Raw genomic sequence first — 13814 nt, 5'->3', positions numbered from 1 at the left:
CCCCCCCCCCCCCCCCCCCCCCCCCTCTCTCCCCGCCGTCCCTCTCGCTCTCCCGCAACATGGCTGAACGGTAACCCGACCTCACGAGACCTCAAAAGTCATTTTCATGGGTCAGTTAGCATCGATAACCGGCCATTGCTAGCACTAACCCGCCCCGGGACTGACAAATAGCTCCTAGCTCATCTTTCCTCCGTGACTTACCGGTACCAGGAGGGCAGGTGGCGTCGGTGGCGGTGGTGGTGCAGTTCGGGGCATAGCCTATATATAGACTATACATTTCTTCCACGTTAAACTCCCTTCCTTTTCTCCTTCTTTTGTCACATTCTCCTCTCGGGTTTCTCCCTCAGTTTCCTCATTCACGGTGTGGAGAAAAATTAAACGGTGAGGAGATGGTCCGTTTCTTCCCCGTACCCGAGGATGACGGGTCGGTCACCGAGCAGGGCAGATGGAGGTTTCCGCCTCCTCTCTCTCTCTCTCTCTCTCTCTCTCTCTCTCTTTCTGTGTGTGCGTGTATGTGTGTGCGTGTGTATGAAAGAGAGGGATGCAGTGTGTGTCTCTGTCCACGCGCCGGATCATAGCACAAGGGCAGGGACACGCGTGAACCCGTGCGCACGCGCCCATACTCGCGCTTAAACCCGGCAGATACATTCAGTTTAGTACAGTAGAAACCATAAAGATGTACTGTTCTGGTAAGACGGCTACATAAATGTTGGTAATAGTATATTATATAGTAGTACTAGCAATAGCAGCAACCGAGTAGAAGAAGTAGTGTTAGTGGAGTAATACTCGTTTTAGTGGTTGTAACAGTAGACGCAATAATGGTTTTAGTGTTGGCCAGTACCAGCTGTAGTACAATCAATTGAGGGTGTAATACCAGAAGTAGTAGCTGATGGAGTAGTAGTACAGCAGTAGCACTACAAATAATGGGTGTAATATCAGTAGAGGTTGTAGTTGTAGTAGCAGTTGTAGTATGTAGTAGAACATGCAACAGTAGAAGTAATCATAATAATATTGACAAACTTTTACTTCAGATAGTAGAGGTAAAAGTGTTGGTGGTAGTAGTAACGTTAGATGTTTAAAACGTACTACTTGGTTAGTAGACTAAGTTGCCTAATAGTGGCAGAAGTACTTTCAGTAATACAAGCAGTATAAGTTATAGCAGTGGAAGTGGTAATGTAGTGTAGACTATAGTAGTAATAGTGTAAGTCCTCAAGGTAGTACAGTAATAGTAGAGTAATATACTAGTGACAGAAATGTCAGTAGCACCAGGTCAAATATTGCAGTAGTACTGTGTATTTTAAACTGTGTATTTGATAGTGAAAATAATAGTAAAAGTATTGATAGTAGTAATAGTAGTAATTTTAGTTGTAGTAGTAGCAGTACAAGTTGTGGTGGCTGTAGTACTAGCAACAGCAAAAGTAGTAATATTAAGTAGATAATAATTTTAGTATTGCTAGTCAAAGAGTACAGTTTGTACTACTGTATGTAACTATTTCTATAAGGTGTAGTGAAAGTAGTAGTAGTAGTAAGTAATGTTACAGTAGTAGTAATAAAAGCAGTTATAGTGGTAATAGCAGTAGTAGTAGAAATACATAAAAAAAGAGGTAGTGACATTTCAGTGCTGGTAGTAAAAGTTTAAGAAGTAGTGGTAGTAATAGTAGTAATAGCAATGTTGTATAAGTAGTGATAGTAGACTAGTAAAAGTATTGGTGATAGTAGCAGTAAGAAATGGTGGTAATGTTTAAAACGACCTATGTTGTTTAGGTTGGAGGACTTCTTGTTGTTAATTTTCATTTCTACACTGACGATGCACAGCTATATGGACCCGTGAAGCCAAATGACCTTTCCCGACTCCTAAATTTAGAAACATATCTTTCAAAAAAGTGGATGGATATGAACATTTTGCTGCTAAATGCTGCTAAAAAGGAGCTATTAGTTGTTGGACCAGCCAAACACGAGCATCTGTACAAGAATTTGAGTGTCAACACTGACGGCTGAAAGCTCAACTATCAAAACCTTAGAGGGATTTTTGATTCTTGTCTGACATTCCAGTCGCATATCAAGGCTTTTACCAAAAGCATTTTTTCACCTAAGGAACATTGCCATAATCCGACCTCTTCTATCATTGCATGACACTGAAGCAGTTGTGTAACATAATTGTCATTGGCCCAGTGCAAATATTTTTCACCCTAAAAATCAGTTTGAGTAGGCCTACAGATGAGCATACAGACACACAATGACTCCACGCAATTGCAAACCTGCAGCCTTTGATCAGCACCATCGACAGCAGCCTTACAACCTGCCCTTGACTCAAACCTGCTGTCTCCGACTGTCAAGTAACCAAAATAGCTTTATCCAGCCTTCAGTAGCTAATCAACACAACATAGCTGGTACAGTATGTCAAGAACCACAGAACTAATATCAAGAATGGCACAGCAACTTATTATGCCAACACAGTATGAATGAATGGATGAGGGCATATGATCACGAGCCACGTGGCAATTGTAGCTTTCCCTCATGGGCCCCTGTAATCAGTTGAGCCCTGGTGCATTGCACCGTCGATAATTACGCCACTGTCGTAATCCACACATTTGTATCTTCCAGACTGGATTAATGTAGTGTCTCTGTTCTTCCTAGTTGTGCTAAAGTCTTCAGCTTGTTCAGAATGTTGCAGCTATCCTTGAACATATAACCCATTCTGGCCTCTCTTCACAGGTTACTAGTGCAAGCTGGAGCTGATTTTAAGGTTCTTCTTTTAACGTATAAGGCGTTGCATAGACTTGCACCATCTTACCTGTCTGAGCTAATTACACCATATACACCGGCACGCCCTCTTCGCTTTCTCGATGCTGGTGTCCTGGTTATTCCTTCATTTGCCTAAAAAAAAATCAGCTGACTTCAGAGCATTCGCTACAGTGCTCCTTCAGTTACATGTTAAATAAGCACGCTCAGTGGATATCTTTAAATCAAGATTGAAAACCTACCCGTATTTACGTCACTACATCCTACCCTAGAACTCGTGTCAGATCCAACACCTTTTAACATCCTTTTAATTTATGTTTTTAAATGTGGTTGCTTTATCTTGACTTTTGTCATTTTTATTTTCTTGCTGTATGTATGTTTTTTGCTCTATATACCTATTAGCCCACCCTAGAATGTAGTCCGGTCCATCGCCATTTTAGCATCCTTATAACACTGATGTTTTAATATCCTTTTAAATTGTATTAATTTATTTGTTTGCTGTATGTTTGTCCAATGCATTCTTTTTAATTGTAAAGTGTATTGGGACCATTCTGCACAGTACTGCACTTTAAATAAAATTGACTGAAATTGTTTGATGTATGAGTACAATTGTAGTAAAAGTAGTAGAGCTGATACTAGTATTAGCAGCAATGTTAGTAGTTGCATTAGTGAGAGAAGTCATGATAGTTATAATAGGTAGAGGTAGTAATAGTATTGGTGGTAGTTGTAGAAGTAGTGGTTGCAGTAATACTAGAGTAATATACTAGTGACAGTAGTGTCAGTAGCACCAGGTCAAATATTGCGGCAGTATTGTGAATTTTAAACTGTGTATTTGATAGAGCCTGTATTGGCCTGCAGGGGGAGACAGAGACTGCTGTCTGCGTGATGACATGTAGGGGGAAACTGATCTATTATGCTGGACTAAGAAGTTTGTTTCAGATCCTAGATCCAAGTAAAAGTACTAATACCACACTGTAAAATACTCTGATACAAGTAAGAGTACCCTGTGCTATACTATTATATTTTATATCATTAGATCTTTACTCATGCCATAATGTAAAGGCAGGATTGTACTGCTGTAGTTGTTGCTCATTTTGAACTATTTTTTTTGACTGCAACTAATGATTATTTTCATTATGATTTAATCTGCTGATTATTTTCTTCATTAATCGCTTGATTGTTTGGTTTGTCAAAATTTCTGTCACAATACTGGTGGTGTGGGAATGCTAAATTGTAAAAAAGGACAATTTACTAAACTGTGAAAACATGGTTAAATACAGTAAACTGTGTGTCGTTTCCAAGGTATTACACAATATGGCTCCTTCACCACTTAGCCTACATCACATTAAAAACAGCCTAACTACTAGAGCAACAACTTGAGGAGACTGTCTTACTCCTGGCCTAACATTGTGTTGTCATGCTCTTTGTTGGATTTGTTTATTCTGTGTCATAAGAGCTAGTCTCTCTTGTCTCTACACAGTGCAAGCTCTTGTTTGTTGTAGCTTATCTTCATATTTTTCACTGCTTTTCAGAATCAGAAGTTCTTTATCGATCCCCGAGGGGATACTGTTGTGTTACAGTTGCTCACATTGCTAAACAACACATTAAAGAAATAGAAATAAATAAGAATAGAAAATAGAAAAATAAAAGAAATAAGAGTTAGGAAATATGTACAGTACTCTACAGTAGGCTTTGCGACAGAAATGTAATGAATAGTAATAATGAGTAGGCTACTGATAATGTTGAGAGCTGGAATGGATTTAAATCCTTAAAAATGATCGTATTGGGACATAATAAAACCAGAATATTGGACAATAGTCGAATATTGCAGAGAATCTTTCACATTAGTTGAGTATTGCAGAGAATACTGCACATTAGTCAAGTATTGAACTTTCTAGGACCACTAATGACTAAAGAATTAGGCTGTCTGACACTATGAGGGAGGAGTTAAAGAGTTTGATGGTCACAGGCAGGAATGGCTTTCTGTGGCGCTTTGTGGTGCATTTAGGAGGGATGAGTCTTGCACTGAAAATACTCCTGTGTTTGACCAGCACGTCATGACGTGGGTGGAAGGCTTTGTCCAAGATGGCACTTAGCTTGGACAGCATCCTTCTCTATGAAACCACTGACTTGTCCAGCTCCATCCCCACAACCACCTGCTACCCAAGCATACAGCAACAGACAGAATGGCACTGGCCACCACAGACTCATAACACATCCTCAGCATTGTCCGGCAGATGTTGAAGGATGTTGAGTATCGCTGATCTTGTTTTTTAACCTTAATGCAATCCTAGAATTAAATAAAGGTAAATCACCAGTCCTGATGGACTTCCTATTGAGTTTTACCAAACATGTCACACTGATATATAAAGACTATAACATTGTTGCAAAAATAGTAATGACAGACTAAATAATACCTTGGAAAAATGCTTTAAAAAATAACAGGCATTTGTTATCAAGGGAAGATTGTTGTCTATACCAAAAGAAAGCCTTTAATTAATCTCAGGAATATCTGTGGGAGGTGTTAGAAGCTTATTCGTTTGAGCATGATGTTATTGAGGTAGTTAAGTTGTTACATGCTCAATCAACAGTTCAGGTCAATATGAATGACATTTTAACAGAAAAAAATCTAACTTAAGAGAGGCGTCAAACACAGTTGGCTTTTATCAGATGCCCTTTATAATTTTGTGATGAATATTCATTATTGAAGAGAATCAAGGATGGTGACAGGTTGAGTGGCACCAGAACTAGTAATGTGTGGTTGTTTTGGCATATCCTGATGATGTTACTGTCATAATCAAGAACCAAAATTAAACCACAACAAAACAGAAGGAGTCTGGTTTGGAAGGAATGACAGATGACCTGCTATTAAAGTTCCGGATAGAAATGACATTAAGATTTTAGGTGTACAAATAAGTAATAAAAACTGGGGTGGCAAGGAAAGGGAAGTAAAAGATGAACCACAAAAATGGAAACTAGAGTTTTAATTAAAAAAAACAACACTTTTATTTTATCTAAATTGTTGTTTCTAACAACTGTTGTCCCTCCCAAAGAATAATAAATAAAGTTGAAGTGAATTTGATATGGGGAACTAAATAACATTTACTGCACTAAAGTAATAAAGACGGAGGCCATGGTGCTTTAGACCTGGATTTAAAACAAAATTGTTTTCTGATCAGGCATTAAAAGGAATGTGCTGAGGACCACGATAAAAGGACATACAAGGAACTAGTGTATAATGATTTTTATTTGTTTGCATACCTAAATATTGATTGTGTTGAAATGGCCAGTAAAAATATATACTCTAAACTGTGTAATAACTTAACAGGGCAGGAACAGACTACAACAGGCAGTCAGGACTTCAGAGAGAATCCAACCTGCCCTCCATTCAAGACTTGTCCAGAGTCAGGAGGCGGGCAGGAAACATCACTGCAGATCCATCACACAACCTGTTCCACCTTCTCCCCTCTGGTAGGAACTACCGAGTGGCCACATTCCACTTATTTGACCTACCTCTTAGGAAGTAATGGTCAATGCGATGCCCCTTGCCTTTATCTACCATGCACTTTTTCTTGCCTTGATGAATTTTCAAACATGATATCATGGAATGGCATCATTTCATGCCGTTTTCATGCATTGATTTCTATTGTGCATGTCTTTCACGCTGTTCAGAATAGACATAAGCAACACAAAGGAGGTTAACCCTATCTGAGCAGCTGTTGGGTTAACTGGCAGTAAAGTACAGCTAGCTACTTAAACTTTAACATAGTGTAAGTTGGAAATGAAGTCAATTCATATATTTGATGTAATTTACTAAAAATATATTTACAGTGTTTACTCAATTAACTATTCACATTTTTGTATTACACAGTTGGTATTTACATATTTATATGTTTAAATCGTTACATTTGAATCTGTAAATCAGCTAGTATATTAAGCTGAATCTACCTTTGTGTTTTCCTTGCATTTACTTCAGTCTAACTCCTGCTAGCTTCTCATTGGTTAGTTCAGTCACGTGAGAGGCTGAAAAAGGAAGTGTTGTTGTTATGAAGCTGATGAAGTGTGGAGAAGAGTACAGTGATGCGTAAGAAAGTTATCCGTCTCCATCCTGTTGTTTCTTCTCTTAAAGAGCGTTCCAACCACCACAAATCGAACTCTCACGTTACAATAGCTAATGCTATGTAACGTAGCACAAATAAAAAACAAAAACTAATGTGTAATTTTTGTTGTTTTGTTTTGTTTCACTTGGGAACCAAACCCTTCACCACCTTAATGTTGGACTTTCATTTATATCCAACATGCGTTGATTTTACTTGTGACAGTAGGCATAAAATGGCACGCCGTTTCTGCAAAATACAAGTCAATGCAGTCAAAATGGCTTTTGATGATACCAGGCTGAATCTTCAGGCCCATTTCTGATCTTTGTCCAGCCACAGATGCAGATTTGTAACTTATGTTCTGCCAGTGCTGCTGCTCTGTTAAGTTCTGTTAAGGTGGTCTTCTGAGTCATCGTCATTTCCATTCCTAAGTCTGATACCACGGCGGGTCTCTTCAGCCATAAATAAAATAATAAAAATAAATAAAATAAACTGGGGTTGCAAAGAAAGGAAAATATAAGGAAATACTTTCTGTTAGCCAGAAAGTAGTCTTTCAGAAATTTTATTTTCAGAAATGTTATTAATATGCACTGTGCCTGCCATAAAGTAATAATTAAGAAACATTAAACCAAACTAAATATATTTTTAAATGGTCAATAAAGAGGAAATTAATTGTTGGTTTGTTCATTATTATTTATTTACAGATGCTCTCTTATCCAGGATATCCTTCATCTTGTAGAAGAACAGCAACATAGAAGAAAAAGTAAATATAGTAAACAAGCTAATCATAGCTTTCAATCTAACAAATGATAACCAAGGTTTTTATGATTTAGTTTGCAAGTAATGTGAATGATTGTGTAATTGGGACTGCAGGTGCCAACAGGGAGTAGAGCGCTTTAGAAAAACAACTCTGCTCTTCCCTGTGTCATTCTTGCCACGATGTTATCGTAACTACACACAAACTTGTAGAAGAGAAGTCATTTCCTTGACTGCAGTGGAGAGGAGGTCTGTTTGTTTGTCTGGGAAAACCCTGAAAATAAATAGACTGAGTTGGATGTGAGAGGAGTTGTCTAATGTCCTGTTAGCTAGATTGTAAAAACAAATAAGAAAAACTAATTAAATCGTTTGTTAAACATATTTTGTTTATACATGTATTACTACTTAGTTATTTAATACTATTACTGTTTATACTTGTACTACTACTACTGCTAACATTAGCTACTACCATTTCTTACTATTGCTACCACCAATACTTTATTTGTACTATTATAACTTTGACTACTTCTCCTACTTTACTAGTACTACTATTATTAATACTTCTTAAACTTATACTAGTACAACCATTATTATTATTATTACTTATTATTATTATTACTGTTACAACTTCTACCAAATATGCAGTAATCTCATACACTATTAGTTGAATTGTAAAAATAAAGAAGAAAATGTAATTTAAGATGTGGTGACTCACCTTCACCAGCAGGCCAACACACCTACTCTTCATATGTTTTCATCCCCTACATCACAGTCTCTGCAGTAGAAACACACATATTAAAGACCCACACTGATCAATATGCTGAACAATTAATCCAAAATTCACAATTGCAATAGGGCGGTGCATTTTTTGCTAAAGGTGATATATGTGTCAAAATAACATTTTAAATTAAATATTGTCATGCTGCAGAGGTGCCCCGGCCTGCATGTTATGTTCTAGAGACTTACGAAAACATCTTTGTTTGGTACAGATTCCCACAAAAATCACACCATAATCCATTTAAATATGTTTTTCAATGAAAATGAGAACATAAAATTGATCACTCCTCCAGTATCGCAAATCACATCACAATTGCTATTTCTGTCAAAATAATTGCAATTAGATATTTTATTTCTAAATCGTTAAGCCCTATTGACCAATAACCAGATACATCAGCCGGTTCTCATTCTCTGAGCGTCAAATACCAATGCTTTGTCCCGTCTGTTGGCGTCTGGTACCAACGCACACGGCACGCTTTTGCATCATAATTGAACATACTGTGGAAGCCCTTTAGCACCATTGTTCAATGCTAGAAGTACTACTATAAATAACAGAAAAGTCAGAATAAGGAGGTGGTTGTGGTGGATGGGTGAGTCAGAAACCCAACATTGAACCAGGAGGCTGGTGTTTGTTTCCCGTGTGAAAGAAAAAGTTAACATTAAAGGGGCATTATGTAATTTTCAGCGGCCACTAGCGGTGCGGTTGTAAGATTGCAACCAGGTGTGTGCTTGTACAGGTGCTCGCTTGAACTCATGAGCGAGCATAATCCCAAACACAACCGCTTTCATACAAACACAGAAAAGCTCTGTTACTTCAACGTTCCCGTATGTGCAATGTGAGCACAGCTAAATGTATTGGATGATAATGAAACGGTTAGTGAGTTAGACTGAATATTATTGTCACACTTTATAACAGACTGCAGTAAGTAACATTACTGTAACGTTAGTGGATAGCTCTTCCTCTGTGTTGTTGTCGCCATTGTGTTGCAGTAACCTATTGTATATTATGTGGGTCACGTTAGTTACAGTGACTGAAACAGTGGAGAATCTGTGTATCTGTTGGTAAAACCACAATAAATCTATATTGAACATTACGAAGCAAAGAGCGGCAGGTCTGAGCTAATTAGCGTTAGCTGACTGCCCTGCCTTGCATCACTGTAGGCTATAAACAAATTTCTCCACATTTGCTTTTGACCATTACATCCTTTCTTTCAGGCTAAATCAAGACTTTGACATAATACCAGTGGTACACAGTATAGTAATCTGGGTTGCGTTAGCTGGTGAAGTAATGTGGAAAGCGTTACAACTTTGCACCGGATAACGTTAGCAACTGCTCAGCGTTAGCCGGCGAGCTAACGTGACTCTCTCTGTGACTTCCTGATGTGACTGTTTTTACCCGACATCATCTGAATCTCATTTGGTCTGACAGACTTTATCAAATAAGCCTTTATTGTTGTTTTTATCCTTACATGGAGTTTGTGTTGGAGTCTGTGTTGTGCTGGGTGCCGGGTGTTTTGTGCTGTTAGTGGACTGCATTTTGTTAGCTGCGGTGTAGTCTGAGAGGCTCGGGTGTGCGCACAGGGCTACATCCCAACCCGATGTCCTGACATAAGAAGCAGATTAGTGGCTGATGCAAGCAACAGAGAAAATAGACGTGTGCTTAATTTCTATGCGAGGCTAGAGCCCATGGACAGTGAGGCAGTGAAAAACTACATAAGTCCTTTTAGTGAAGTTAGCCTTATTGAACTTCTATAATTTAATTCATGCAAGTAACAGTTATTTTAAGCCAAACCATGATCTTTTCCTAAACCTAACCAAGTACTTTTGGTGCCAGAACCTAACCAAACTGCGACTGTTCATGTTTACCACTAATTTTATTTTGAAAGTCTAACCGGACCTTGCATAGCTATTCTTGCTAATTCAAAAACAGCGCTAAAAGGTCTTGACATAGCGTCCATGTGTGACATCGTGGTATGAGAATTGGTTGTATACATCCTCAGATTCATATGTTCTTACGCAGCCTTGTAGAAACTCTTCTGGTTCATCATGTGCTGTCTGAAGATGTTTATGGCTTTAAACACGTCCATCTGATCTTGGTATTCCTCTATCACTTTTCTGAACCTGCCACACACACACACACACACACACACACACACACACACACACACACAGTAAAAAGGACAATTAGGACAACATAAAACAAGTACCTAACTTCTTTTATCTGACTGTAATACCAGGATGTGCTACAAAATACTATGGTTCGCTTTCCTGTGAGAGTTGGATGAGTAGACCGATGACACTATATGTAAATATAGGGCAGTAGCCAGCAGCATCTTAGCTTAGCTTAGCATAAAGACTGGATACAGGGAGTGCAGCTGGCCTGTCTGTCCAAAGCTAACAAAATCCACTTACCAGCTACTCTAAAGCAAATTAACACATTATATCTCACTTTTTAAAATCTGTGCAAAAACTGAAGTATAAAAACAACAAATTGCTATTTTAAACTAAATGAGGATAAGACAGAGACCAACACAGAGACAAATTATTTCTAATAGATTTAAATGACTGGCTGTGCAGGAAAAGAGTGTTGTCAAAAATCTGTGTTACAAAGGTCGCATTTTTTCATTTAAGAAATATTGCCAGAGTTAGACCCCACCTTGCCTTGGAAGATGGTAAAAAGTTGTTACATGCTTTTGTTTTTTCACGGTTGGATTATTGTAATGCCCTTTTACTGGTATGCTCAAAAATATATTAATAGGCTACAACTAATTCAAAATGTGGCATCAAGAGTTTTAACTAAAACCGTAATGAGAGAACACATCACACCAGTTTAAGCTTCTCTCCATTGGCTTCCTATAGCATTTAGAATTGATTTTAAAGTTGTTTTACTTGTTTTTGAAGCACTTCATGGTTTAGCACCTTCTTATCTATCTGACCTTTTATCAAATTATGTTCCAATTCGCTCTCCCAGATCCTCTGATGCTGGTCTTCTTAATGTCCCAAGAATGAACAGTAAAACATTTAGTGAAGCAGCTTTCTGTTACTATGCACCAATGGCTTGGAACAAACTCCCATTACAAATAAGAGAAGCAACCTCTCTTGATAGTTTTAAGAAGCAGCTCAGGACCTACTTTTATGCCTTTGCTTTTAACTGATTATAGTTATTCTTTTGCTTTTAACTATTTTATAGTTTTATATTGTATTTATTTCATACTGTAGTCCTGGCTGCTACCCTTTCCCAGTTTTAATACCTTTGTTTTTGTGCTTGTGGATTATGTACATGTTGCTGTATTGTATGTTTTATTTATTTATGTACTTCTTTTTACTTAAGTGCTCATGATGTAAAGCACTTTGAGCTGTATTTTATATATGAAAGGTGCTATACAAATAAAGATTATTATTATTATCTACCATCAAAGAGTCCACAGGAGAGCTGCCTCCATTATCAAGGATCCCACCCATCCCCAACACAAACTGTTCACAATTCTACCCTCGGGTTGGAGGTACAGAAGTGTGAAATGTAGGACTACACGACTGAAGAAGTCTTTCTTCCCCACACCCATCAGACTCCTAAACAGTTAATAGGCATCAGGACTCCATAATCATGCCCATCTGTACCATGACATGTTAATTGCACTATTTCTGCATCACTCCATGCACAATTCCCACATGTATATAATTCATAAGTTGCACAACTGTTAATTTACAATTTTTATTCTTTGAAGCTTATTTTATATCTCTATTTATTATATTTTTTCATTGTATTTTTATTTATACATATATTTTATTTTACTTTTATTTTAGGCATTTGATGTGGACAGCAAAGTAAGTATTTCAGTGTACAGGGAAACTTGAACATCTGACAATAAACACTTTGAATCTTGAATCTGTAACGGTTGGATGGCTGAATATGTATTTTAGAAGTTGACTTTCCATTAGTAAAAGAGTAAAAGAAGACATGGAAGCAAAATTGACCACTACATGAAAAAAGTGTCCTTCCTTAATCAGTAACTTCATAATTTTGATTGTGGGCTCCTCATCTAATAAATATCCATTCTATTAGTTTGTTGTATGAAATTCAAAACTACGTCCTTGTCACCATCCTGCAGCATCAGTTATTGCGTGTGCTTGAATACTAAAGAAGACCATGGTCTCGGTGTGAACTGATTATTTGGTAGAAATCTGTTGAGTATGAAACATACAAGTGTGAGGAAATTAAAATAAATTGGTAAGGAAGTCAGAGTTGTGTTAATATATGTAACATTTTATTTAAAGAGATGGTATTATGCTTTTTGGCTTTTCCCCTCTTCTTTATTGAGTTATATATCTTTTCTGTGCACATAATAGGTTTGCAAAGTGCAAAAGCCCAAAGTTCACCCCAAAGGTTCCCATCTCTCACAGAAAACACTGTTCTGAACTACCTGAAAATAGCTCGTTTGTAGTCCAGCCTTTTCTTCCGCTTTGCACAACAAAATACGCATCATATTGCTCGCCTAGCGGCTAGTCCAACACGCCCTCAAAAAAACACCGTAGGAAAAACACACTGAGTTGCAGCACACTGTGACAAGATGTCATAAAGTTGTTACTGTGAGAGCTCAGTTAAAACTTTATGGATGAAAGATACTTTTGTTACAGATTAATAATTCACCACGCTGAAACTCTTGCTCCAGTCCATGTTGCTAAGCCGGTAAGGGGAACATATACAGCTGAACCAAAGCCATGTTTACCGGCTTCTCACGACCCGCCCTACTCTGCTTCTGCTTGGCTAGAGGTCCCTAACTAGGACCCGCGCATGTGCATCTCCCAACAAAGATCTTGTAGAGGTAAGATGTATCACTCAATAGCTAAAACGAAGCATTCAACACAGGGTGAAGGATGATGATGTGCAGTATGACAAAAATATGGTGTTTTTTGAAAATGAAACTGTTGTGGTGGCAGCCCGGCTGACGGTGAGTGTCCTGGTTTTTTCTACTTTTTATCAGTTTTTCTGCTTTTTCCATTGGTTTCCTGTTCTCTGCCCGCCTCTCTGTGTTTTCTCCCCCGTGTGCTCTCTCTCCCTCCGCTCCTGAGCCCAGCCAACTACCTGCACCTGCAACCCATCATCCACCTCGTCTGCCTGCCACACCTGCCAGTCATCAACCTCATCCCAGCCTGTATTTCAACCCCGGTTCTCCACACCATCCTTGCTTGATCGTCGTTGCTCCATTCCTGGTGCCACTCCTGTGTTCAGGCTTCCTCGTTTCTTGTTTGTTCAAACTTACCCTGTGCCTTGTCATTGTCTCCCCCTAACCTTGTCTCTCTGTCTGTTTCCCTCCCAGGTACACTCACCCTCGTCCTCCGTTCGGCTGGGCTCAACCACTGGCCCACTCCCCTTCGGACCTCCCTCTCGGCGTCCTCCCTGTTACCCAGCCTCTCCTCGCTTCCTTGGCCCCTGTGTTCCCC

The 13814-nt window shown here is 38.5% G+C and overlaps 1 protein-coding gene across 2 annotated transcripts in view; it reads right to left on the bottom strand.

Annotated features, from left to right (window-relative positions):
* Positions 1-7528: 7528 nt before the first annotated feature.
* LOC123981200 overlaps positions 7529-13814 on the bottom strand; it is a 50976-nt gene continuing 44690 nt past the window's right edge. For both annotated transcript variants that reach the window (XM_046065931.1, XM_046065932.1), the window contains 3 exons: positions 10389-10493; positions 8311-8370; positions 7529-7869 (listed from right to left, as the gene is read on the bottom strand). In XM_046065931.1, coding sequence (XP_045921887.1) covers positions 8340-8370; positions 10389-10493 — 136 coding nt within the window. In that variant the 3' untranslated portion in view covers positions 7529-7869; positions 8311-8339. The remainder of the gene's footprint in view (positions 7870-8310; positions 8371-10388; positions 10494-13814) is intronic.

This window comes from Micropterus dolomieu, linkage group LG12 (genome assembly GCF_021292245.1).
Source record: "Micropterus dolomieu isolate WLL.071019.BEF.003 ecotype Adirondacks linkage group LG12, ASM2129224v1, whole genome shotgun sequence".
In the NCBI taxonomy this organism is placed as follows: Eukaryota; Metazoa; Chordata; class Actinopteri; order Centrarchiformes; family Centrarchidae; genus Micropterus; species Micropterus dolomieu.
This window is presented reverse-complemented; position numbering and strand designations above follow the sequence as displayed.